At 55.6% G+C, this 27116-nt stretch overlaps 1 protein-coding gene across 8 annotated transcripts in view; it reads right to left on the reverse strand.

Moving 5' to 3' along the window:
* Window positions 1-27116, reverse strand: part of LOC120982454 (disintegrin and metalloproteinase domain-containing protein 15-like) — a 55319-nt gene that overhangs the window by 22047 nt on the left and 6156 nt on the right. For 7 of the 8 annotated variants that reach the window (XR_005774903.1, XM_040412606.1, XM_040412603.1 and 4 more), the window contains exons 2-15: window positions 26842-26939; window positions 23839-23912; window positions 23231-23309; window positions 20164-20240; window positions 17536-17734; window positions 17412-17465; window positions 9096-9167; window positions 8305-8474; window positions 8149-8233; window positions 7928-8070; window positions 7673-7850; window positions 3111-3203; window positions 2841-3036; window positions 1595-1703 (exon numbers count right to left, since the gene is read on the reverse strand). Coding sequence is in view for 7 of the 8 variants with exons in the window: in XM_040412606.1 (XP_040268540.1) it covers window positions 1595-1703; window positions 2841-3036; window positions 3111-3203; window positions 7673-7850; window positions 7928-8070; window positions 8149-8233; window positions 8305-8474; window positions 9096-9167; window positions 17412-17465; window positions 17536-17734; window positions 20164-20240; window positions 23231-23309; window positions 23839-23912; window positions 26842-26939 (1627 nt within the window). In the remaining variant the exon portion in view is untranslated. Of the gene's footprint in view, window positions 1-1594; window positions 1704-2840; window positions 3037-3110; window positions 3204-7672; window positions 7851-7927; window positions 8071-8148; window positions 8234-8304; window positions 8475-9095; window positions 9168-17411; window positions 17466-17535; window positions 17735-20163; window positions 20241-23230; window positions 23310-23838; window positions 23913-26034; window positions 26162-26841; window positions 26940-27116 lie in introns of those variants that run through there. The other variant, XM_040412605.1, reaches the window with a different exon arrangement.

The following is a 27116-nucleotide window of genomic DNA, read 5'->3' on the forward strand; positions in this document are numbered from 1 at the left end:
AGAAAACTCGGAATCGGTCCCGATACCGATACTAGTATCGGTATCGGGACAACCCTAGTCACAGCCCCTCCTCTCACTTGTCATTGGTGGCAGCAGTGGTCCAGCCCCTCCCCTCACTTGTCATTGGTGGCAGCAGTGGTCACAGCCCCTCCTCTCACTTGTCATTGGTGGCAGCAGTGGTCCAGCCCCTCCCCTCACTTGTCATTGGTGGCAGCAGTGGTCACAGCCCCTCCCCTCACTTGTCATTGGTGGCAGCAGTGGTCACAGCCCCTCCTCTCACTTGTCATTGGTGGCAGCAGTGGTCACAGCCCCTCCCCTCCTCTCACTTGTCATTGGTGGCAGCAGTGGTCACAGCCCCTCCCCTCCTCTCACTTGTCATTGGTGGCAGCAGTGGTCACAGCCCCTCCCCTCCTCTCACTTGTCATTGGTGGCAGCAGTGGTCACAGCCCCTCCCCTCCTCTCACTTGTCATTGGTGGCAGCAGTGGTCACAGCCCCTCCCCTCCTCTCACTTGTCATTGGTGGCAGCAGTGGTCACAGCCCCTCCCCTACTCTCACTTGTCATTGGTGGCAGCATTGGTCACAGCCCCTCCCCTCCTCTCACTTGTCATTGGTGGCAGCAGTGGTCACAGCCCCTCCCCTCCTCTCACTTGTCATTGGTGGCAGCAGTGGTCACAGCCCCTCCCCTCCTCTCACTTGTCATTGGTGGCAGCAGTGGTCACAGCCCCTCCCCTCCTCTCACTTGTCATTGGTGGCAGCAGTGGTCACAGCCCCTCCTCTCACTTGTCATTGGTGGCAGCAGTGGTCACAGCCCCTCCCCTCACTTGTCATTGGTGGCAGCAGTGGTCACAGCCCCTCCCCTACTCTCACTTGTCATTGGTGGCAGCAGTGGTCACAGCCCCTCCCCTCCTCTCACTTGTCATTGGTGGCAGCAGTGGTCACAGCCCCTCCTCTCACTTGTCATTGGTGGCAGCAGTGGTCACAGCCCCTCCTCTCACTTGTCATTGGTGGCAGCAGTGGTCCAGCCCCTCCCCTCACTTGTCATTGGTGGCAGCAGTGGTCACAGCCCCTCCTCTCACTTGTCATTGGTGGCAGCAGTGGTCACAGCCCCTCCCCTCACTTGTCATTGGTGGCAGCAGTGGTCACAGCCCCTCCCCTACTCTCACTTGTCATTGGTGGCAGCAGTGGTCACAGCCCCTCCCCTCCTCTCACTTGTCATTGGTGGCAGCAGTGGTCACAGCCCCTCCTCTCACTTGTCATTGGTGGCAGCAGTGGTCACAGCCCCTCCTCTCACTTGTCATTGGTGGCAGCAGTGGTCCAGCCCCTCCCCTCACTTGTCATTGGTGGCAGCAGTGGTCACAGCCCCTCCTCTCACTTGTCATTGGTGGCAGCAGTGGTCACAGCCCCTCCTCTCACTTGTCATTGGTGGCAGCAGTGGTCACAGCCCCTCCTCTCACTTGTCATTGGTGGCAGCAGCGGCACATAACATGGTGCGCGCTGACGCAGTAGCACAGCCTAGTATCGGTAAAAAATATAAAATCCCGGTATCGATTGGCACAACGCGCACTTACAGCCTGCGCTCCTATGCCGGGGTACCTGGGGCCGCAGGGCAGGTAGGAGCCGTTTGTCGCTCGTCCACAGTTTCCATATTTGTCTCCTCTCACGTTCACTTTAGCAAAACAGGAATCCGGTGCTGGAGAAGACCCTGCGGGAGAAGAAAGGTGAGGGCTGCAGGAGCATGCTGCAAATTCATCTCTGGTAGCCCCCTGGAGCTCCAAGACCCACCCGCCCACTGACCTCATATCCACCAGGACCCCATACGTCTTGGCACTGTTTCTGGAGGGTCCGGCACCCCCGCCCACTGGCCTCATGCCCCCATGTACGGTGGCTTACCAGGACCCCATACGTCTTGGCACTGTTTCTGGAGGATCCGGCACGCCCAGCCACACCCCTCCGCCCACTTGCCTCATGCCCCCATGTACGGTGGCTTACCAGGACCCCATACGTCTTGGCACTGTTTCTGGAGGATCCGGCACGCCCAGCCACACCCCTCCGCCCACTGGCCTCATGCCCCCATGTACGGTGGCTTACCAGGACCCCATATGTCGTGGCACTGCTTTTGGAGGATCCGGCACGCCCGCCCACACCCTGCCGCTCACTGGCCTTGTCCCCCCTGTCCTGTGACCTACCAGGACCCCATACGTCTTGGTACTGTTTCTGGAGGGTCCGGCACCCCCGCCCACTGGCCTCATGCCCCCATGTACGGTGGCTTACCAGGACCCCATACGTCTTGGCACTGTTTCTGGAGGGTCCGGCACGCCCAGCCACACCCCTCCGCCCACTTGCCTCATGCCCCCATGTACGGTGGCTTACCAGGACCCCATATGTCGTGGCACTGCTTTTGGAGGATCCGGCACGCCCGCCCACACCCTGCCGCTCACTGGCCTTGTCCCCCCTGTCCTGTCACCTACCAGGACCCCATACGTCTTGGTACTGTTTCTGGAGGGTCCGGCACCCCAGCCAACTGGCCTCATGCCCCCATGTACGGTGGCTTACCAGGACCCCATATGTCGTGGCACTGCTTTTGGAGGATCCGGCATGCCCGCCCACACCCTGCCGCTCACTGGCCTTGTCCCCCCTGTCCTGTGACCTACCAGGGCGCCATACGTCTTGGAACTGTTTCTGGAGGATCCGGCAATACTGCCCACATCCCCCCGGTCACTGGTCTTGTGACCCCATGTCCTATGGCCTACCATGTCTTGGCACTGTTTCTGGAGGATCTGGCACCCCCGCCCACATCCCTCTGCGCACTGGCCTTGTGCCCCCACGTCCTGTGGCTTACCAGGACCCCATATGTCGAGGCACTGTTTCTGGAGGGTCCGGCATTCTCCTTGGTAGCAGTGTGCATGCCCGCTTTCACAGGGCTCCCCATTCTGCAGGTAGACATTGGCGGGGCAGTGAGGAGACACTCCATTGCAGTACTCCGGGAGATCACACTCCCCCAAAGGCTGCCGACATAATGTCCCGGGGGACTTTACCTGCGGAGAGCAGCGTCAGGACCGTCACCACAAGGAACATGGCAATAACCAGAGCAGAGAGCAGCATGACTTACCTTACACTGCTCACAACACAACCCATCTGAGGCGCACTCAGCCCCGGGCATCAGCTGGCAGCTGCTGGCATTACAGCAAGGATCCAAGCACTCCTGCGGGTAAAGGAATGGTAAGCAGCATGGAGTGGGGGACACCAGAGCGGCAAGTGACAGCCGCTTCAGCCATATTAGAACATTCATTCCATTACACTGAATGCCCCCCAAACCACACTGAAAGCACATGGCAATGCCGCTCGGTAGAAAAGGACAGCACCTCCTGAAGACGGAGAAACAGGACTCTTCAGGCGCAGCGTCTACGACTGCAGAACAGGAGTCATGGAGGGGCTGTTCCCATTGTGGACAGATCCACTGGACCTGCACCTCTGCTCCTCCACCCTGCTCCGCCAGACCCTCCACCCCTGCTCCGCCCGACCCTCCACCCCTGCTCCTCCACCCTGCTCCGCCAGACCCTCCACCCCTGCTCCGCCAGACCCTCCACCCCTGCTCCTCCACCCTGCTCCGCCAGACCCTCCACCCCTGCTCCGCCAGACCCTCCACCCCTGCTCCGCCAGACCCTCCACCCTGCTCCGCCCTTGCTCCTCCAGACCCTCCACCCCTGCTCCTGCAGACCCTCCACCCCTGCACCTCTGCTCCTCCCGACCCTGCACCCCTGCTCCTCCCGACCCTCCACCCCTGCTCCTCCCGACCCTCCACCCCTGCTCCTCCCGACCCTGCACCCCTGCTCCTCCCGACCCTCCACCCCTGCTCCTCCCGACCCTCCACCCCTGCTCCTCCCGACCCTGCACCCCTGCTCCTCCCGACCCTGCACCCCTGCTCCTCCCGACCCTGCACCCCTGCTCCTCCCGACCTTGAACCCCTGCTCCTCCGGACCCTGCACCCCTGCTCCTCCGGACCCTCCACCCCTGCTCCTCCGGACCCTCCACCCCTGCGCCTCCCAAACCTCCCCCCCTGCTCATCCCGACCTGCACCCCTGCTCCTCCCGACCCTCCACCCCTGCTCCTCCCGACCCTCCACCCCTGCTCCTCCACCCTGCTCCACCAGACCCTCCACCTCTGCTCCTCCACCCCTGCTCCTCCTGACCCTGCACCTCTGCTCCTCCCGACCCTCCACCCCTGCTCCTCCCGACCCTCCACCCCTGCTCCTTCCGACCCTGCACCCCTGCTCCTCCCGACCCTGCACCCCTGCTCCTCCCAACCCTCCACCCCTGCTCCTCCCAACCCTCCACCCCTGCTCCTCCCAACCCTCCACCCCTGCTCCTCCCAACCCTCCACCCCTGCTCCTCCCAATCCTCCACCCCTGCTCCTCCCGACCTGCACCCCTGCTCCTCCCGACCTGCACCTCCTGACCTCCAATCCTTCTCCTCCCGACACCTGCTCCTCCCGACCCTCCACCCCTGCTCCTCCACCCTGCTCCACCAGACCCTCCACCTCTGCACCTCTGCTCCTCCACCCCTGCTCCTCCTGACCCTGCACCTCTGCTCCTCCCGACCCTCCACCCCTGCTCCTCCCGACCCTCCACCCCTGCTCCTCCCGACCCTCCACCCCTGCTCCTCCCGACCCTCCACCCCTGCTCCTCCGGACCCTCCACCCCTGCTCCTCCGGACCCTCCACCCCTGCTCCTCCCGACCTGCACCTCCTGACCTCCAATCCTTCTCCTCCCGACCCTGCTCCTCCCGACTCTCCACCCCTGCTCCTCCCGACCCTCCACATCTGCTCCTCACAACCCTGCACCTCTGCTCCTCCCGACCTGCACCTCCTGACCTCCAATCCTTCTCCTCCCGACCCTCCACCCCTGCTCCTCCCGACCCTGCACCTCTGCTCCTCCCGACCCTGCACCCCTGAGCCTCCCAACCCTGCACCCCTGAGCCTCCCGACCCTCCACCCCTGCTCCTCCCGACCCTGAACCCCTGTTTCTCCGGACCCTCCACCCCTGCTCCTCCGGACCCTCCACCCCTGCTCCTCCACCCTGCTCCACCAGACCCTCCACCTCTGCACCTCTGCTCCTCCACCCCTGCTCCTCCTGACCCTGCACCTCTGCTCCTCCCGACCCTCCACCCCTGCTCCTCCCGACCCTCCACCCCTGCTCCTTCCGACCCTGCACCCCTGCTCCTACAGACCCTGCACCTCCCAACCCTGCACCCCTGCTCCTCCCAACCCTCCACCCCTGCTCCTCCCAACCCTCCACCCCTGCTCCTCCCAACCCTCCACCCCTGCTCCTCCCAACCCTCCACCCCTGCTCCTCCCGACCTGCACCCCTGCTCCTCCCGACCTGCACCTCCCGACCTCCAATCCTTCTCCTCCCGACACCTGCTCCTCCCGACCCTCCACCCCTGCTCCTCCACCCTGCTCCACCAGACCCTCCACCTCTGCACCTCTGCTCCTCCACCCCTGCTCCTCCTGACCCTGCACCCCTGCTCCTCCCGACCTTGAACCCCTGCTCCTCCGGACCCTGCACCCCTGCTCCTCCGGACCCTGCACCCCTGCTCCTCCGGACCCTCCACCCCTGCTCCTCCGGACCCTCCACCCCTGCTCCTCCCGACCTGCACCTCCTGACCTCCAATCCTTCTCCTCCCGACCCTGCTCCTCCCGACTCTCCACCCCTGCTCCTCCCGACCCTCCACATCTGCTCCTCACAACCCTGCACCTCTGCTCCTCCCGACCTGCACCTCCTGACCTCCAATCCTTCTCCTCCCGACCCTCCACCCCTGCTCCTCCCGACCCTGCACCTCTGCTCCTCCCGACCCTGCACCCCTGAGCCTCCCGACCCTGCACCCCTGAGCCTCCCAACCCTCCACCCCTGCTCCTCCCGACCCTGAACCCCTGTTTCTCCGGACCCTCCACCCCTGCTCCTCCGGACCCTCCACCCCTGCTCCTCCGGACCCTCCACCCCTGCTCCTCCGGACCCTCCACCCCTGCTCCTCCCAATCCTCCACCCCTGCTCCTCCCGACCTGCACCCCTGAGCCTCCCAAACCTCCCCCCCTGCTCATCCCGACCTGCACCCCTGCTCCTCCCGACACTCCACCCCTGCTCCTCCCGACCCTCCACCCCTGCTCCTCCACCAGACCCTCCACCCCTGCTCCTCCACCCTTGCTCCTCCAGACCCTCCACCCCTGCTCCTGCAGACCCTCCACCTCTGCTCCTCCACCCCTGCACCTCTGCTCCTCCCGACCCTCCACCCCTGCTCCTCCACCCTGCTCCACCAGACCCTCCACCCCTGCTCCGCCAGACCCTCCACCTCTGCTCCTCCACCCTGCTCCGCCCTTGCTCCTCCAGACCCTCCACCCCTGCTCCTGCAGACCCTCCACCCCTGCTCCTCCCGACCCTCCACCCCTGCTCCTTCCGACCCTCCACCCCTGCTCCTACAGACCCTGCTCCTACAGACCCTGCACCCCTGCTCCTCCCAACCCTCCACCCCTGCTCCTCCCAACCCTCCACCCCTGCTCCTCCCAATCCTCCACCCCTGCTCCTCCCGACCTGCACCTCCTGACCTCCAATCCTTCTCCTCCCGACCCTCCACCCCTGCTCCTCCCGACCCTCCACCCCTGCTCCTCCCGACTCTTCACCTCTGCTCCTCCCGACCCTGCACCTCTGCTCCTCCCGACCTGCACCTCCTGACCACCAATCCTTCTCCTCCCGACCCTCCACCTCTGCTCCTCCCGACCCTGCACCCGAGCCTCCCGACCCTGCACCCCTGAGCCTCCCGACCCTCCACCCCTGCTCCTCCCGACCCTCCACCTCTGCTCCTCCACCCTTGCTCCTCCAGACCCTCCACCCCTGCTCCTGCAGACCCTCCACCTCTGCTCCTCCACCCCTGCTCCTCTGCTCCTCCCGACCCTCCACCCCTGCTCCTCCCGACCCTCCACCCCTGCTCCTCCCGACCCTCCACCCCTGCTCCTCCCGACCCTCCACCCCTGCTCCTCCCGACCTGCACCTCCTGACCTCCAATCCTTCTCCTCCCGACACCTGCTCCTCCCGACCCTCCACCCCTGCTCCTCCCGACCCTCCACCCCTGCTCCTCCCGACCTGCACCTCCTGACCTCCAATCCTTCTCCTCCCGACACCTGCTCCTCCCGACCCTCCACCCCTGCTCCTCCCGACCCTGCACCTCTGCTCCTCCCGACCTGCACCTCCTGACCTCCAATCCTTCTGCTCCCGACCCTCCACCCCTGCTCCTCCCGACCCTCCACCTCTGCTCCTCCCGACCCTGCACCCCTGAGCCTCCCGACCCTCCACCCCTGCTCCTCCTGACCCTGAACCCCTGCTCCTCCGGACCCTCCACCCCTGCTCCTCCCGATCCTCCACCCCTGCTCCTCCCGATCCTCCACCCCTGCTCCTCCCGATCCTCCACCCCTGCTCCTCCCGATCCTCCACCCCTGCTCCTCCCGATCCTCCACCCCTGCTCCTCCCGATCCTCCACCCCTGCTCCTCCCAAACCTCCCCCCCTGCACCCCTGCTCCTCCCGACCCTCCACCCCTGCTCCTCCTGACCCTGAACCTCTGCTCCTCCCGACCTGCACCCTTGCTCACACCTCACCTGCAGCAGCCCCGATGCCCCCTCCTCACCTGCAGCAGGCCGCAGTCACACTGCTCCCCTTTCTCCACCAGCAAGTTTCCACATGTGGCCCTCCCGTACAGGCTGCCCGGGCTGGGCAGGTTATACAGGCAGAGGCCTCCTCCTTGGCGCAGACTGGAGATCAGGTCTTTCCTGCTGCAGTTACTGAACTCCAGGCCCGGCATAAACCTGGCAAAGAAATCACACCCATCAGGAGCACTGCCCATGCCCTGGCTGATGGCAGCGCCTCACCCCCTGACACTCACCCTGTGGACTGCGCCATTATCCACTGTTTTCCCATCTTTGGCTGCCCGCACGTCCCGTCTCCGACATCGTGATTCAAGCCCAGATTGTGCCCCAGTTCATGTGCCATTGTGGACGCCACAGCTAGAACGCTCACAGAGTGATCCTGTACAGAGGGAGCAGAGTGACAGGAGGGGCCGCAGCCAGACAGGATCATGTAGATCCCCTTCAGATCATCACTTACCCTTGTGACCCCTCCAGAGCGATCCACCGTGCACATAGAGTTGATTGTGGCCATGCCAACAGAAGAGTCTTTAAATGTCACCCCCCTGCAGAGACATAAAGAGTTAATATGCGGACCCCACGTCACCTCGTGGTCACACGCAGGAGAGACACATACGTTAGGAGCTGAGCGTTATCATGATGTACTCGGCGGACCAGATCCTTCTCTCTCCAGGCCAGGAACCTGTTCAGAGTCTCAGCGGGATCTTCACTGACTGAGATCAGGTCCTTCTGGCTCCAGACCTCCACCATGACCAGCACCACCCGGAGATTCAGCGTGCGGTAAAACTGGGAGAGGAGAAGTGACGTCATAATGGAGTCTCACAGCATGGGAGACACAGGAATCGTAAATACAAAGGAGAAGAGACTCTGGGGTGCACAGGAGAGACGGGTACAGAGGAGGAGAGACCATGGGGTGCACAGGAGTGACGGGTACAGGGGAGGAGAGACCATGGGGTGCACAGGAGTGACGGGTACAGGGGAGGAGAGACCATGGGGTGCACAGGAGTGACGGGTACAGGGGAGGAGAGACCATGGGGTGCACAGGAGTGACGGGTACAGGGGAGGAGAGACCATGGGGTGCACAGGAGTGACGGGTACAGGGGAGGAGAGACCATGGGGTGCACAGGAGTGACGGGTACAGGGGAGGAGAGACCATGGGGTGCACAGGAGTGACGGGTACAGGGGAGGAGAGACCATGGGGTGCACAGGAGTGACGGGTACAGGGGAGGAGAGACCATGGGGTGCACAGGAGTGACGGGTACAGGGGAGAAGAGACCATGGGGTGCACAGGAGTGACGGGTACAGAGGAGGAGAGACCATGGGGTGCACAGGAGTGACGGGTACAGAGGAGGAGAGACCATGGGGTGCACAGATATATTAAATGATGTAGTATATTTGGCTACTCACAGCATCCACCCTGTTGGCGATCTCCATCATCCTGACATGGAGGCCCCTCAAATCCTGGTGAAGCATGGTGAACTACAAAAACAGACAGTGGAGATATGTGACCGTTCACACTCACCTCACTACACAGTATAAGAACAGACAGTGGTGATATGTGACCGTTCACACTCACTACACAGTATAAGAACAGACAGTGGTGATATGTGACCGTTCACACTCACTACACAGTGTAAGAACAGACAGTGGAGATATGTGACCGTTCACACTCACCTCACTACACAGTATAAGAACAGACAGTGGAGATATGTGACCGTTCACACTTACCTCACTACACAGTATAAGAACAGACAGTGGTGATATGTGACCGTTCACACTCACCTCACTACACAGTATAAGAACAGACAGTGGAGATATGTGACCGTTCACACTCACCTCACTACACAGTATAAGAACAGACAGTGGTGATATGTGACCGTTCACACTCACCTCACTACACAGTATAAGAACAGACAGTGATGATATGTGGCCGTTCACACTCACCTCACTACACAGTGTAAGAACAGACAGTGATGATATGTGGCCGTTCACACTCACCTCACTACACAGTATAAGAACAGACAGTGATGATATGTGACCGTTCACACTCACCTCACTACACAGTATAAGAACAGACAGTGATGATATGTGACCGTTCACACTCACCTCACTACACAGTATAAGAACAGACAGTGGTGATATGTGACCGTTCACACTCACCTCACTACACAGTATAAGAACAGACAGTGATGATATGTGACCGTTCACACTCACCTCACTACACAGTATAAGAACAGACAGTGGTGATATGTGACCGTTCACACTCACTACACAGTATAAGAACAGACAGTGATGATATGTGGCCGTTCACACTCACACTCACTACATAGTATAAGAACAGACAGTGGTGATATGTGACCGTTCACACTCACCTCACTACACAGTATAAGAACAGACAGTGATGATATGTGACCGTTCACACTCACCTCACTACACAGTGTAAGAACAGACAGTGCTGATATGTGACCGTTCACACTCACCTCACTACACAGTATAAGAACAGACAGTGGTGATATGTGACCATTCACACTCACCTCACTACACAGTATAAGAACAGACAGTGGTGATATGTGGCCGTTCACACTCACCTCACTACACAGTATAAGAACAGACAGTGGTGATATGTGACCGTTCACACTCACCTCACTACACAGTATAAGAACAGACAGTGATGATATGTGACCGTTCACACTCACACTCACTACATAGTATAAGAACAGACAGTGGTGATATGTGACCGTTCACACTCACCTCACTACACAGTATAAGAACAGACAGTGATGATATGTGACCGTTCACACTCACCTCACTACACAGTGTAAGAACAGACAGTGCTGATATGTGACCGTTCACACTCACCTCACTATACAGTATAAGAACAGACAGTGGTGATATGTGACCGTTCACACTCACCTCACTACACAGTATAAGAACAGACAGTGGTGATATGTGACCGTTCACACTCACCTCACTACACAGTATAAGAACAGACAGTGGTGATATGTGACCGTTCACACTCACCTCACTACACAGTATAAGAACAGACAGTGATGATATGTGACCGTTCACACTCACCTCACTACACAGTATAAGAACAGACAGTGGTGATATGTGGCCGTTCACACTCACCTCACTACACAGTGTAAGAACAGACAGTGGTGATATGTGACCGTTCACACTCACTACATAGTATAAGAACAGACAGTGATGATATGTGACCGTTCACACTCACCTCACTACACAGTATAAGAACAGACAGTGGTGATATGTGACCGTTCACACTCACCTCACTACACAGTGTAAGAACAGACAGTAATGATATGTGACCGTTCACACTCACTACACAGTATAAGAACAGACAATAGTGATATGTGACCGTTCACACTCACCTCACTACACAGTATAAGAACAGACAGTGGTGATATGTGACCGTTCACACTCACCTCACTACACAGTATAAGAACAGACAGTGATGATATGTGACCGTTCACACTCACTACACAGTATAAGAACAGACAGTGGTGATATGTGGCCGTTCACACTCACCTCACTACACAGTATAAGAACAGACAGTGGTGATATGTGACCGTTCACACTCACCTCACTACACAGTATAAGAACAGACAGTGATGATATGTGACCGTTCACACTCACCTCACTACACAGTATAAGAACAGACAGTGGTGATATGTGACCGTTCACACTCACCTCACTACACAGTATAAGAACAGACAGTGATGATATGTGACCGTTCACACTCACCTCACTACACAGTATAAGAACAGACAGTGGTGATATGTGACCGTTCACACTCACTACACAGTATAAGAACAGACAGTGATGATATGTGGCCGTTCACACTCACACTCACTACATAGTATAAGAACAGACAGTGGTGATATGTGACCGTTCACACTCACCTCACTACACAGTGTAAGAACAGACAGTGCTGATATGTGACCGTTCACACTCACCTCACTATACAGTATAAGAACAGACAGTGGTGATATGTGACCGTTCACACTCACCTCACTACACAGTATAAGAACAGACAGTGGTGATATGTGACCGTTCACACTCACCTCACTACACAGTATAAGAACAGACAGTGGTGATATGTGACCGTTCACACTCACCTCACTACACAGTATAAGAACAGACAGTGGTGATATGTGACCGTTCACACTCACCTCACTACACAGTATAAGAACAGACAGTGGTGATATGTGACCGTTCACACTCACCTCACTACACAGTATAAGAACAGACAGTGATGATATGTGACCGTTCACACTCACCTCACTACACAGTATAAGAACAGACAGTGGTGATATGTGGCCGTTCACACTCACCTCACTACACAGTGTAAGAACAGACAGTGGTGATATGTGACCGTTCACACTCACTACATAGTATAAGAACAGACAGTGATGATATGTGACCGTTCACACTCACTACACAGTATAAGAACAGACAGTGGTGATATGTGGCCGTTCACACTCACCTCACTACACAGTATAAGAACAGACAGTGGTGATATGTGACCGTTCACACTCACCTCACTACACAGTATAAGAACAGACAGTGATGATATGTGACCGTTCACACTCACCTCACTACACAGTATAAGAACAGACAGTGGTGATATGTGACCGTTCACACTCACTACACAGTATAAGAACAGACAGTGATGATATGTGGCCGTTCACACTCACACTCACTACATAGTATAAGAACAGACAGTGGTGATATGTGACCGTTCACACTCACCTCACTACACAGTATAAGAACAGACAGTGATGATATGTGACCGTTCACACTCACCTCACTACACAGTGTAAGAACAGACAGTGCTGATATGTGACCGTTCACACTCACCTCACTACACAGTATAAGAACAGACAGTGGTGATATGTGACCATTCACACTCACCTCACTACACAGTATAAGAACAGACAGTGGTGATATGTGGCCGTTCACACTCACCTCACTACACAGTATAAGAACAGACAGTGGTGATATGTGACCGTTCACACTCACCTCACTACACAGTATAAGAACAGACAGTGATGATATGTGACCGTTCACACTCACACTCACTACATAGTATAAGAACAGACAGTGGTGATATGTGACCGTTCACACTCACCTCACTACACAGTATAAGAACAGACAGTGATGATATGTGACCGTTCACACTCACCTCACTACACAGTGTAAGAACAGACAGTGCTGATATGTGACCGTTCACACTCACCTCACTATACAGTATAAGAACAGACAGTGGTGATATGTGACCGTTCACACTCACCTCACTACACAGTATAAGAACAGACAGTGGTGATATGTGACCGTTCACACTCACCTCACTACACAGTATAAGAACAGACAGTGGTGATATGTGACCGTTCACACTCACCTCACTACACAGTATAAGAACAGACAGTGATGATATGTGACCGTTCACACTCACCTCACTACACAGTATAAGAACAGACAGTGGTGATATGTGGCCGTTCACACTCACCTCACTACACAGTGTAAGAACAGACAGTGGTGATATGTGACCGTTCACACTCACTACATAGTATAAGAACAGACAGTGATGATATGTGACCGTTCACACTCACCTCACTACACAGTATAAGAACAGACAGTGGTGATATGTGACCGTTCACACTCACCTCACTACACAGTGTAAGAACAGACAGTAATGATATGTGACCGTTCACACTCACTACACAGTATAAGAACAGACAATAGTGATATGTGACCGTTCACACTCACTACACAGTATAAGAACAGACAGTGGTGATATGTGGCCGTTCACACTCACCTCACTACACAGTATAAGAACAGACAGTGATGATATGTGACCGTTCACACTCACTACACAGTATAAGAACAGACAGTGGTGATATGTGGCCGTTCACACTCACCTCACTACACAGTATAAGAACAGACAGTGGTGATATGTGACCGTTCACACTCACCTCACTACACAGTATAAGAACAGACAGTGATGATATGTGACCGTTCACACTCACCTCACTACACAGTATAAGAACAGACAGTGGTGATATGTGACCGTTCACACTCACCTCACTACACAGTATAAGAACAGACAGTGATGATATGTGACCGTTCACACTCACCTCACTACACAGTATAAGAACAGACAGTGGTGATATGTGACCGTTCACACTCACTACACAGTATAAGAACAGACAGTGATGATATGTGGCCGTTCACACTCACACTCACTACATAGTATAAGAACAGACAGTGGTGATATGTGACCGTTCACACTCACCTCACTACACAGTGTAAGAACAGACAGTGCTGATATGTGACCGTTCACACTCACCTCACTATACAGTATAAGAACAGACAGTGGTGATATGTGACCGTTCACACTCACCTCACTACACAGTATAAGAACAGACAGTGGTGATATGTGACCGTTCACACTCACCTCACTACACAGTATAAGAACAGACAGTGGTGATATGTGACCGTTCACACTCACCTCACTACACAGTATAAGAACAGACAGTGGTGATATGTGACCGTTCACACTCACCTCACTACACAGTATAAGAACAGACAGTGGTGATATGTGACCGTTCACACTCACCTCACTACACAGTATAAGAACAGACAGTGATGATATGTGGCCGTTCACACTCACCTCACTACACAGTATAAGAACAGACAGTGGTGATATGTGGCCGTTCACACTCACCTCACTACACAGTGTAAGAACAGACAGTGGTGATATGTGACCGTTCACACTCACTACATAGTATAAGAACAGACAGTGATGATATGTGACCGTTCACACTCACTACACAGTATAAGAACAGACAGTGGTGATATGTGGCCGTTCACACTCACCTCACTACACAGTATAAGAACAGACAGTGGTGATATGTGACCGTTCACACTCACCTCACTACACAGTATAAGAACAGACAGTGGTGATATGTGACCGTTCACACTCACCTCACTACACAGTATAAGAACAGACAGTGATGATATGTGACCGTTCACACTTACCTCACTACACAGTATAAGAACAGACAGTGATGATATGTGGCCGTTCACACTCACCTCACTACACAGTATAAGAACAGACAGTGGTGATATGTGACCGTTCACACTCACCTCACTACACAGTGTAAGAACAGACAGTGGTGATATGTGACCGTTCACACTCACCTCACTACACAGTGTAAGAACAGACAGTGATGATATGTGGCCGTTCACACTCACCTCACTACACAGTATAAGAACAGACAGTGATGATATGTGGCCGTTCACACTCACCTCACTACACAGTATAAGAACAGACAGTGGTGATATGTGACCGTTCACACTCACTACACAGTATAAGAACAGACAGTAGTGATATGTGACCGTTCACACTCACCTCACTACACAGTATAAGAACAGACAGTGATGATATGTGACCGTTCACACTCACCTCACTAAACAGTATAAGAACAGACAGTGGTGATATGTGACCGTTCACACTCACCTCACTACACAGTATAAGAACAGACAGTGGAGATATGTGACCGTTCACACTCACTACACAGTATAAGAACAGACAGTGGTGATATGTGACCGTTCACACTCACCTCACTACACAGTATAAGAACAGACAGTGGTGATATGTGGCCGTTCACACTCACCTCACTACACAGTATAAGAACAGACAGTGGAGATATGTGGCCGTTCACACTCACCTCACTACACAGTGTAAGAACAGACAGTGGTGATATGTGACCGTTCACACTCACCTCACTACACAGTATAAGAACAGACAGTGGTGATATGTGACCGTTCACACTCACCTCACTACACAGTATAAGAACAGACAGTGGTGATATGTGACCGTTCACACTCACCTCACTACACAGTATAAGAACAGACAGTGATGATATGTGACCGTTCACACTCACCTCACTACACAGTATAAGAACAGACAGTGATGATATGTGACCGTTCACACTCACCTCACTACACAGTGTAAGAACAGACAGTGATGATATGTGACCGTTCACACTCACCTCACTACACAGTATAAGAACAGACAGTGGTGATATGTGACCGTTCACACTCACCTCACTACACAGTATAAGAACAGACAGTGGTGATATGTGACCGTTCACACTCACCTCACTACACAGTATAAGAACAGACAGTGATGATATGTGGCCGTTCACACTCACCTCACTACACAGTATAAGAACAGACAGTGATGATATGTGACCGTTCACACTCACCTCACTACACAGTGTAAGAACAGACAGTGATGATATGTGACCGTTCACACTCACCTCACTACACAGTATAAGAACAGACAGTGGTGATATGTGACCGTTCACACTCACCTCACTACACAGTATAAGAACAGACAGTGGTGATATGTGACCGTTCACACTCACCTCACTACACAGTATAAGAACAGACAGTGATGATATGTGGCCGTTCACACTCACCTCACTACACAGTATAAGAACAGACAGTGCTGATATGTGACCGTTCACACTCACTACACAGTATAAGAACAGACAGTGATGATATGTGGCCGTTCACACTCACCTCACTACACAGTATAAGAACAGACAGTGATGATATGTGACCGTTCACACTCACCTCACTACACAGTATAAGAACAGACAGTGATGATATGTGACCGTTCACACTCACCTCACTACACAGTATAAGAACAGACAGTGGTGATATGTGACCGTTCACACTCACCTCACTACACAGTATAAGAACAGACAGTGATGATATGTGGCCGTTCACACTCACCTCACTACACAGTATAAGAACAGACAGTGGTGATATGTGGCCGTTCACACTCACCTCACTACACAGTATAAGAACAGACAGTGGAGATATGTGGCCGTTCACACTCACCTCACTACACAGTGTAAGAACAGACAGTGGTGATATGTGACCGTTCACACTCACCTCACTACACAGTATAAGAACAGACAGTGGTGATATGTGGCCGTTCACACTCACCTCACTACACAGTATAAGAACAGACAGTGATGATATGTGACCGTTCACACTCACCTCACTACACAGTGTAAGAACAGACAGTGATGATATGTGACCGTTCACACTCACCTCACTACACAGTATAAGAACAGACAGTGGTGATATGTGACCGTTCACACTCACCTCACTACACAGTATAAGAACAGACAGTGATGATATGTGGCCGTTCACACTCACCTCACTACACAGTATAAGAACAGACAGTGCTGATATGTGACCGTTCACACTCACTACACAGTATAAGAACAGACAGTGATGATATGTGGCCGTTCACACTCACCTCACTACACAGTATAAGAACAGACAGTGATGATATGTGACCGTTCACACTCACCTCACTACACAGTATAAGAACAGACAGTGATGATATGTGACCGTTCACACTCACCTCACTACACAGTATAAGAACAGACAGTGGTGATATGTGACCGTTCACACTCACCTCACTACACAGTGTAAGAACAGACAGTGATGATATGTGACCGTTCACACTCACCTCACTACACAGTATAAGAACAGACAGTGGTGATATGTGCCCGTTCACACTCACCTCACTACACAGTATAAGAACAGACAGTGGTGATATGTGACCGTTCACACTCACCTCACTACACAGTGTAAGAACAGACCGTTCACACTCACCTCACTATTATCGGCCACCATTACCAGTTCCACGTACTTCACCTCACTTTCCACCTGTGGGGACACAAATCATTAGACCCTCATGTGGTCGTGCTACCCTGGACCCCAGTAGACTGCCCCTCACCCGGTGTGGACGTGCACTCTCATCGGATAAGCTGAGCAGCACTCTCCCGGGTCTCTTGTTCACAGCTGTATCTTCCTCGTGCGTCTCACGCGTGATGTTCTTTTTCTCGATGATGAGGCGCACTATGTGTTTGTGGGAGCGGGTCCCCTGGGCTGGCTCAATGCTGAACCACTGCTCCGCAGGCAGGATGACGGTCCCCCTGGAGAGAGGAGACAGCGCTACAAGTGATGTACACAGACCCCTAGACAAGTAGGATTGTATTACATGGGGGGCTGTGAGCCTGTACATACAGGGCGGGGGATGGTGGGTGGAGCAGACGTCTCCTGAAGACCCCCACATTACCAATCCAGGACATACGAGGACTGTATTATATGGGGGGCACTGACTCTCACACATCATCCTGTATATACAGGGGAGAGCAGACGTCTCCTGAAGACCCCCACATTACCAATCCAGGACATGCGAGGACTGTATTATATGGGGGGCACTGACTCTCACACATCATCCTGTATATACAGGGGGAGAGCAGACGTCTCCTGAAGACCCCCACATTACCAATCCAGGACATACGAGGACTGTATTATATGGGGGGCACTGACTCTCATACATCATCCTGTATATACAGGGGGAGAGCAGACGTCTCCTGAAGACCCCCACATTACCAATCCAGGACATACGAGGACTGTATTATATGGGGGGCACTGACTCTCACACATCATCCTGTATATACAGGGGGAGAGCAGACGTCTCCTGAAGACCCCCACATTACCAATCCAGGACATACGAGGACTGTATTATATGGGGGGCACTGACTCTCACACATCATCCTGTATATACAGGGGAGAGCAGATGTCTCCTGAAGACCCCCACATTACCAATCCAGGACATACGAGGACTGTATTATATGGGGGGCACTGACTCTCACACATCATCCTGTATATACAGGGGGAGAGCAGACGTCTCCTGAAGACCCCCACATTACCAATCCAGGACATACGAGGACTGTATTATATGGGGGGCACTGACTCTCACACATCATCCTGTATATACAGGGGGAGAGCAGACGTCTCCTGAAGACCCCCACATTACCAATCCAGGACATGCGAGGACTGTATTATATGGGGGGCACTGACTCTCACACATCATCCTGTATATACAGAGGAGAGCAGACGTCTCCTGAAGACCCCACATTACCAATCCAGGACATACGAGGACTGTATTATATGGGGGGCACTGACTCTCACACATCATCCTGTATATACAGGGGGAGAGCAGACGTCTCCTGAAGACCCCCACATTACCAATCCAGGACATACGAGGACTGTATTATATGGGGGGCACTGACTCTCACACATCATCCTGTATATACAGGGGGAGAGCAGACGTCTCCTGAAGACCCCCACATTACCAATCCAGGATATACGAGGACTGTATTATATGGGGGGCACTGACTCTCACACATCATCCTGTATATACAGAGGAGAGCAGACGTCTCCTGAAGACCCCCACATTACCAATCCAGGACATACGAGGACTGTATTATATGGGGGGCACTGACTCTCACACATCATCCTGTATATACAGGGGGAGAGCAGACGTCTCCTGAAGACCCCCACATTACCAATCCAGGACATACGAGGACTGTATTATATGGGGGGCACTGACTCTCACACATCATCCTGTATATACAGAGGAGAGCAGACGTCTCCTGAAGACCCCCACATTACCAATCCAGGACATACGAGGACTGTATTATATGGGGGGCACTGACTCTCACACATCATCCTGTATATACAGGGGGAGAGCAGACGTCTCCTGAAGACCCCCACATTACCAATCCAGGACATACGAGGACTGTATTATATGGGGGGCACTGACTCTCACACATCATCCTGTATATACAGGGGAGAGCAGACGTCTCCTGAAGACCCCCACATTACCAATCCAGGACATACGAGGACTGTATTATATGGGGGGCACTGACTCTCACACATCATCCTGTATATACAGGGGGAGAGCAGACGTCTCCTGAAGACCCCCACATTACCAATCCAGGACATACGAGGACTGTATTATATGGGGGGCACTGACTCTCACACATCATCCTGTATATACAGGGGGAGAGCAGACGTCTCCTGAAGACCCCCACATTACCAATCCAGGACATGCGAGGACTGTATTATATGGGGGGCACTGACTCTCACACATCATCCTGTATATACAGGGGGAGAGCAGACGTCTCCTGAAGACCCCCACATTACCAATCCAGGACATACGAGGACTGTATTATATGGGGGGCACTGACTCTCACACATCATCCTGTATATACAGGGGGAGAGCAGACGTCTCCTGAAGACCCCCACATTACCAATCCAGGACATGCGAGGACTGTATTATATGGGGGGCACTGACTCTCACACATCATCCTGTATATACAGGGGGAGAGCAGACGTCTCCTGAAGACCCCCACATTACCAATCCAGGACATACGAGGACTGTATTATATGGGGGGCACTGACTCTCACACATCATCCTGTATATACAGGGGAGAGCAGACGTCTCCTGAAGACCCCCGATACTCCCACTGCCAGCACACAAGTGTCTCAGACAGGGCAGATGGTGGAATACCTGAGGCCGGAGCACAGGCTGAGGTCGCTCCAGGGGCCATCGCGTCCCACCAGAGTCCCGTGGTAGTAACAGTTCACCTGGAGAAACAGAAATCAGAGTAAAGGCGCCGTCCGCCCATCTAAAGCACAGCAACCAATCACAATGATGGGAAAGAAAGTACAGCCCAGGAGTGGGTGGTCGTATCACCTCTTAGATTGTGGTGCACGTGGGAAGGACCCCCTGCACCACAATGGACGTCCAGATCCTCGCAACCATGGGCGAAAAATATGAGGGTCCCCTTACCTGATGAGGTCTCCGCGCACCCACAGAGGGACATACGAGGGTCCCCTTACCTGATGAGGTCTCTGCACACCCACAGAGGCACATACGAGGGTCCCCTTACATGATGAGGTCTCCGCGCACCCACAGAGGGACATACGAGGGTCCCCTTACATGATGAGGTCTCCGAGCACACACAGAGGGACATACGAGGGTCCCCTTACCTGATGAGGTCTCCGCGCACCCACAGAGAGACATACGAGGGTCTCCTTACCTGATGAGGTCTCCGCGCACCCACAGAGGGACATACAAGGGTCCCCTTACATGATGAGGTCTCCGCGCACCCACAGAGGGACATACGAGGGTCCCCTTACATGATGAGGTCTCCGCGCACCCACAGGGACATACGAGGGTCCTCTTACCTGATGAGGTCTCCGCGCACCCACAGAGGGACATACGAGGGTCCTCTTACCTGATGAGGTCTCCGCACACCCCAGAGGGACATACGAGGGTCCTCTTACATGATGAGGTCTCCGCACACCCCAGAGGGACATACGAGGGTCCTCTTACCTGATGAGGTCTCCGCACACACACAGAGGGACATACAAGGGTCCCCTTACATGATGAGGTCTCCGCGCACCCACAGAGGGACATACGAGGGTCCCCTTACATGATGAGGTCTCCGCGCACCCACAGAGGGACATACAAGGGTCCCCTTACATGATGAGGTCTCCGCGCACGCACAGAGGGACATACGAGGGTCCTCTTACCTGATGAGGTCTCCGTGCACCCACAGAGAGACATACGAGGGTTCCCCTTACATGATGAGGTCTCCGCGCACACCCACAGGGACATACGAGGCTCCTCTTACCTGATGAGGTCTCCGCGCACCCACAGAGAGACATACGAGGGTCCCCTTACCTGATGAGGTCTCCGCGCACCCACAGAGAGACATACGAGGGTCCTCTTACATGATGAGGTCTCCGCGCACCCACAGAGACATACGAGGGTCCTCTTACCTGATGAGGTCTCCGCACACCACAGAGGGACATACGAGGGTCCTCTTACATGATGAGGTCTCCGCGCACCCACAGAGGCACATACGAGGGTCTCCTTACCTGATGAGGTCTCCGCACACCCCAGAGGGACATACGAGGGTCCTCTTACATGATGAGGTCTCCGCGCACCCACAGAGGGACATACGAGGGTCCTCTTACATGATGAGGTCTCCGCGCACCCACAGAGGGACATACGAGGCTCCTCTTACCTGATGAGGTCTCCGCGCACCCACAGAGAGACATACGAGGGTCCTCTTACATGATGAGGTCTCCGCGCACCCAGAGGGACATACGAGGGTCCTCTTACCTGATGAGGTCTCCGCACACCCCAGAGGGACATACGAGGGTCCTCTTACATGATGAGGTCTCCGAGCACCCACAGAGGGACATACGAGGGTCCTCTTACATGATGAGGTCTCCGCGCACCCACAGAGAGACATACGAAGGTCCTCTTACCTGATGAGGTCTCCGCGCACCCACAGAGGGACATACGAGGGTCCTCTTACATGATGAGGTCTCCGCGCACCCACAGAGAGACATACGAGGCTCCTCTTACCTGATGAGGTCTCCGCGCACCCACAGAGGGACATACGAGGGTCCTCTTACCTGATGAGGTCTCCGCACACCACAGAGGGACATACGAGGGTCCTCTTACATGATGAGGTCTCCGCGCACCCACAGAGGCACATACGAGGGTCCTCTTACCTGATGAGGTCTCCGCGCACCCACAGAGGGACATACGAGGGTCCTCTTACATGATGAGGTCTCCGCGCACCCACAGAGGCACATACGAGGGTCTCCTTACCTGATGAGGTCTCCGCGCACCCACAGAGAGACATACGAGGGTCCTCTTACCTGATGAGGTTTCCGCGCACCCACAGAGGGACATACGAGGGTCCTCTTACATGATGAGGTCTCCGCGCACCCACAGAGGGACATACGAGGGTCCTCTTACATGATGAGGTCTCCGCGCACCCACAGAGGCACATACGAGGGTCCTCTTACCTGATGAGGTCTCCGCACACCACAGAGGGACATACGAGGGTCCTCTTACATGATGAGGTCTCCGCGCACCCACAGAGGCACATACGAGGGTCCTCTTACCTGATGAGGTCTCCGCACACCACAGAGGGACATACGAGGGTCCTCTTACATGATGAGGTCTCCGCGCACCCACAGAGGCACATACGAGGGTCTCCTTACCTGATGAGGTCTCCGCGCACCCACAGAGAGACATACGAGGGTCCTCTTACCTGATGAGGTCTCCGCGCACCCACAGAGGGACATACGAGGGTCCTCTTACATGATGAGGTCTCCGCGCACCCACAGAGGGACATACGAGGGTCCTCTTACATGATGAGGTCTCCGCGCACCCACAGAGGCACATACGAGGGTCCTCTTACCTGATGAGGTCTCCGCACACCACAGAGGGACATACGAGGGTCCTCTTACATGATGAGGTCTCCGCGCACCCACAGAGGCACATACGAGGGTCCTCTTACCTGATGAGGTCTCCGCACACCACAGAGGGACATACGAGGGTCCTCTTACATGATGAGGTCTCCGCGCACCCACAGAGGCACATACGAGGGTCTCCTTACCTGATGAGGTCTCCGCGCACCCACAGAGAGACATACGAGGGTCCTCTTACCTGATGAGGTCTCCGCGCACCCACAGAGGGACATACGAGGGTCCTCTTACATGATGAGGTCTCCGCGCACCCACAGAGGGACATACGAGGCTCCTCTTACCTGATGAGGTCTCCGTTCTGTGACACGGCGACCATCGGGATGGTAATAGCTGACAGTGTGAAAGTCCGGCAGTAACTGTCTGGAAGAAAAAGTGAGGAAAGAGTTAAACTCTATAACTACAACACAAACTGGCTCTATACATGTGCAGATGTAGCAGAGCCAAGAGAAAAATTCTGACACTTTCTAATTGTTTTCCATTTTCAGGATCTCTGCTTACTAACTGATCCCCTGACTAAATTCACTGACAGCAAGCATAATCCTGAGATGCCTCCTCAGCATGTGTGAACAGGACTGACCCGCTCACAGTCAGGGGGCGCTGTGGCCACAGGCAGGGTGATGCCCATTATCCAGCCGCCATCTGCATTCCTCTTCCTATGGGCTAAGCACATCTATTTCCTGAGGCCCCGCTCCCTGACACCTTCCTAGCCTCCCCCCAGCCCTGACACCTTCCTAGCCTGCCCCTTCCCCCCATCTCCTCAAAGAACGAGAGGAAACGCTTTCCGGACATAGTGTAAATAAAACATTGCTACACTAACCCCCATCATTGTGTGCAGAAAACTCCCATCCTGTAGTGCCCATGTGCTCCTGCAGGTGTGGTGAGCACTCACCGGCTCCGGTGCAGATCCATGTGGGCGCTCCGTGTGCCCAGCGCCAGGCTCAGCTGCAGGCGGTCAGGAAGAGTCTGAGGAGAACAACAGATCAGGGATTATCCACCAGCGATGGTCGGGGGGAGACATTTACATGCAGCGATCTCCTCCACAGTACAGGGAGCAGTGATCACTAAAGCCATCGCTCACCCCGATGCGGTCTTGTGGTTTGCCGATTGTTATTAGAAGCCATGATCTGCAGCTGGTAAACAAAAGATTTGGACTATCCGACGTACGTTCACAGGGCAATCGGCGGCAGTATAAGCGTCCATTCACACGGACACCGACCTCACATCGCCGGCACTCTCATAGAAAATTGCGGAACGGAGGTGCGGATCCACAAATGCGGACAGCACATTCCGGACCCATTGAAAATGAATGGGTCCGCAGGAGAGAGAAGGTGCAGGGCAGGGATCAGGCACGTGCACACAGACCACTGAGGAGTAAGGAGCGGGCCGCGGCCCGGGGGAAAAAGGCGACGTGGGGGAGGGCAGGTGAGAAGCCTGCAGAGGGCGGGTGAGAAGCCTGCAGAGGGCGGGTGAGAAGCCTGCAGAGGGCGGGTGAGAAGCCTGCAGAGGGCGGGTGAGAAGCCTGCAGAGGGCGGGTGAGAAGCCTGCAGAGGGCGGGGGAGAAGCCTGCAGAGGGCGGGTGAGAAGCCTGCAGAGGGCGGGTGAGAAGCCTGCAGAGGGCGGGTGAGAAGCCTGCAGAGGGCGGGTGAGAAGCCTGCAGAGGGCGGGTGAGAAGCCTGCAGAGGGCGGGTGAGAAGCCTGCAGAGGGCGGGTGAGAAGCCTGCAGCATTTCCAAGATGGAGGAACAAGCTTCCATCTATTTGAAGGTGACAATGTCCACAGATACATCCGGGGGGGCGGGGGGCCCCGTCCACAGATACATCCGGGGGGGGGGACCCCGTCCACAGATACATCCGGGGGGGGGGACCCCGTCCACAGATACATCCGGGGGGGGGGACCCCGTCCACAGATACATCCGGGGGGGGGGGGGACCCCGCCCCCAGATACATCCGGGGGGGGGGGGGACCCCGTCCACAGATACATCCGGGGAGGGGGGGACCCCGTCCACAGATACATCCGGGGGGGGCGACCCCGTCCACAGATACATCCGGGGGGGGGGACCCCGTCCACAGATACATCCGGGGGGGGGGGACCCCGTCCACAGATACATCCGGGGGGGGGGGGGACCCCGTCCACAGATACATCCGGGGGGGGGGACCCCGTCCACAGATACATCCGGGGGGGGGGGACCCCGTCCACAGATACAGCCGGGGGGGGGGGACCCCGTCCACAGATACATCCGGGGGGGACGACCCCGTCCACAGATACATCCGGGGGGGGGGGGGGGGGGGGGACCCCGTCCACAGATACATCCGGGGGGGGGGGGGGGGGACCCCGTCCACAGATACATCCGGGGGGGGGGGGACCCCGTCCACAGATACATCCGGGGGGGGGGGGGGGGGACCCCGTCCACAGATACATCCGGGGGGGGGGGGGGGGACCCCGTCCACAGATACATCCGGGGGGGGGACCCCGTCCACAGATACATCCGGGGGGGGGGGGGGGGGGACCCCGTCCACAGATACATCCGGGGGGGGGGGGGGACCCCGTCCACAGATATATCCGGGGGGGGGGGGACCCCGTCCACAGATACATCCGGGGGGGGGGGGGCCCCCGTCCACAGATACATCCGGGGGGGGGGGGGACCCCGTCCACAGATACATCCGGGGGGGGGGGGGGGACCCCGTCCACAGATACATCCGGGGGGGGGGGGGGGGACCCCATCCACAGATATATCCGGGGGGGGGGACCCCGTCCACAGATATATCCGGGGGGGGGACCCCGTCCACAGATATATCCGGGGGGGGGACCCCGTCCACAGATACATCCGGGGGGGGGGACCCCGTCCACAGATACATCCGGGGGGGGGACCCCGTCCACAGATACATCCGGGGGGGGGACCCCGTCCACAGATACATCCGGGGGGGGGGACCCCGTCCACAGATACATCCGGGGGGGGACCCCGTCCACAGATACATCCGGGGGGGGGCCCCGTCCACAGATACATCCGGGGGGGGGGCCCCGTCCACAGATACATCCGGGGGGGGGGGGGGGGGGGGGCCCGTCCACATCCAGGGGTCTATCTTGCCTGCACTGTAACACACGTGTCTACAGGCCCCCAGCGTCCAGTAGATGAGCGGTGTTCATGACCTCCACGCTTCCAGAACATATTACATGTCAGGGGTCACGTGTCCTCTGGGCGGCAGTCCCTAGGGCCACATACTGGGCGGCACTGTACACCCCACCTTGTAGATTGTGGACAGAGCCAGGCCGCTCCTGGGGCTCAGAGGAGCAGAGACGTGGAAGATATGTGCAGCACAGAGGATTAGGAAGTGAGAGGTGGGTGTACCCGCACGCCCATCCCCCATCATTGTTCCAGGGTGCAGGAGGAAGGAACCCCTCCCTGTGAAGCTGACATGTCTGTGAAACCCCCGGCCACGGGGAGAGGAGGAAGCGTCTCATTCCTTCCAGGGCCGTGCAACACCGACAGAAGACGAGGGGGAGGAGCCTGGTCACCACCTCACCTGTAATACTGGGAGACAGCTCCGCCCAGAACCGCTGCATCACCACACTCTGTGTGAACCAGCAAGCTCAGGATGAACACTGCACCAGATAAAGGGAATCAAGGAGGACACTGCCCACTACAACTCCCAATCTCCACTCCGGACCCCACCACCACCTACTTGACACTTCAAATCTCTCCTGATATGAGCTCCTTCACTACAGGGACAGACATGACACTATTGCCACTATGAAGGATGATGGGGGTGCTGATCCTGTGGCACAGATACTAAAATGACATGGTTACTGTCTGGCCGATGGAGCAGATCTCCAACAAGGGGGTCATCAGCAGAAGGGTGGTCCGCTGATACAGGTGGGATGAGGAGAGGCCCACCTGAAGGACATCATCCAGGGTCAGCGGGCGCCCGTCACAGCTCAGCTCCGGAACCACCTCCCAGTGTGGGGTCTGCAGAGACGCAGGACTACCCTCATCTGAAAGAGAGAAAAGATGGGGGTTATGATGAGCCTCTGGGTATTAGTCAGTATGATAACATGTAACCCCCCCACACACAGCTGAGGTCAGCCACCCTCAGGACCACCCCTCACATCCTGACCGAGTGAGGGACTCCGGCACTGAAAGGGTTACAGTTCCAGAAAGAGCACAACGAG

Source organism: Bufo bufo, chromosome 11 (assembly GCF_905171765.1).
Source record: "Bufo bufo chromosome 11, aBufBuf1.1, whole genome shotgun sequence".
NCBI lineage: Eukaryota > Metazoa > Chordata > Amphibia > Anura > Bufonidae > Bufo > Bufo bufo.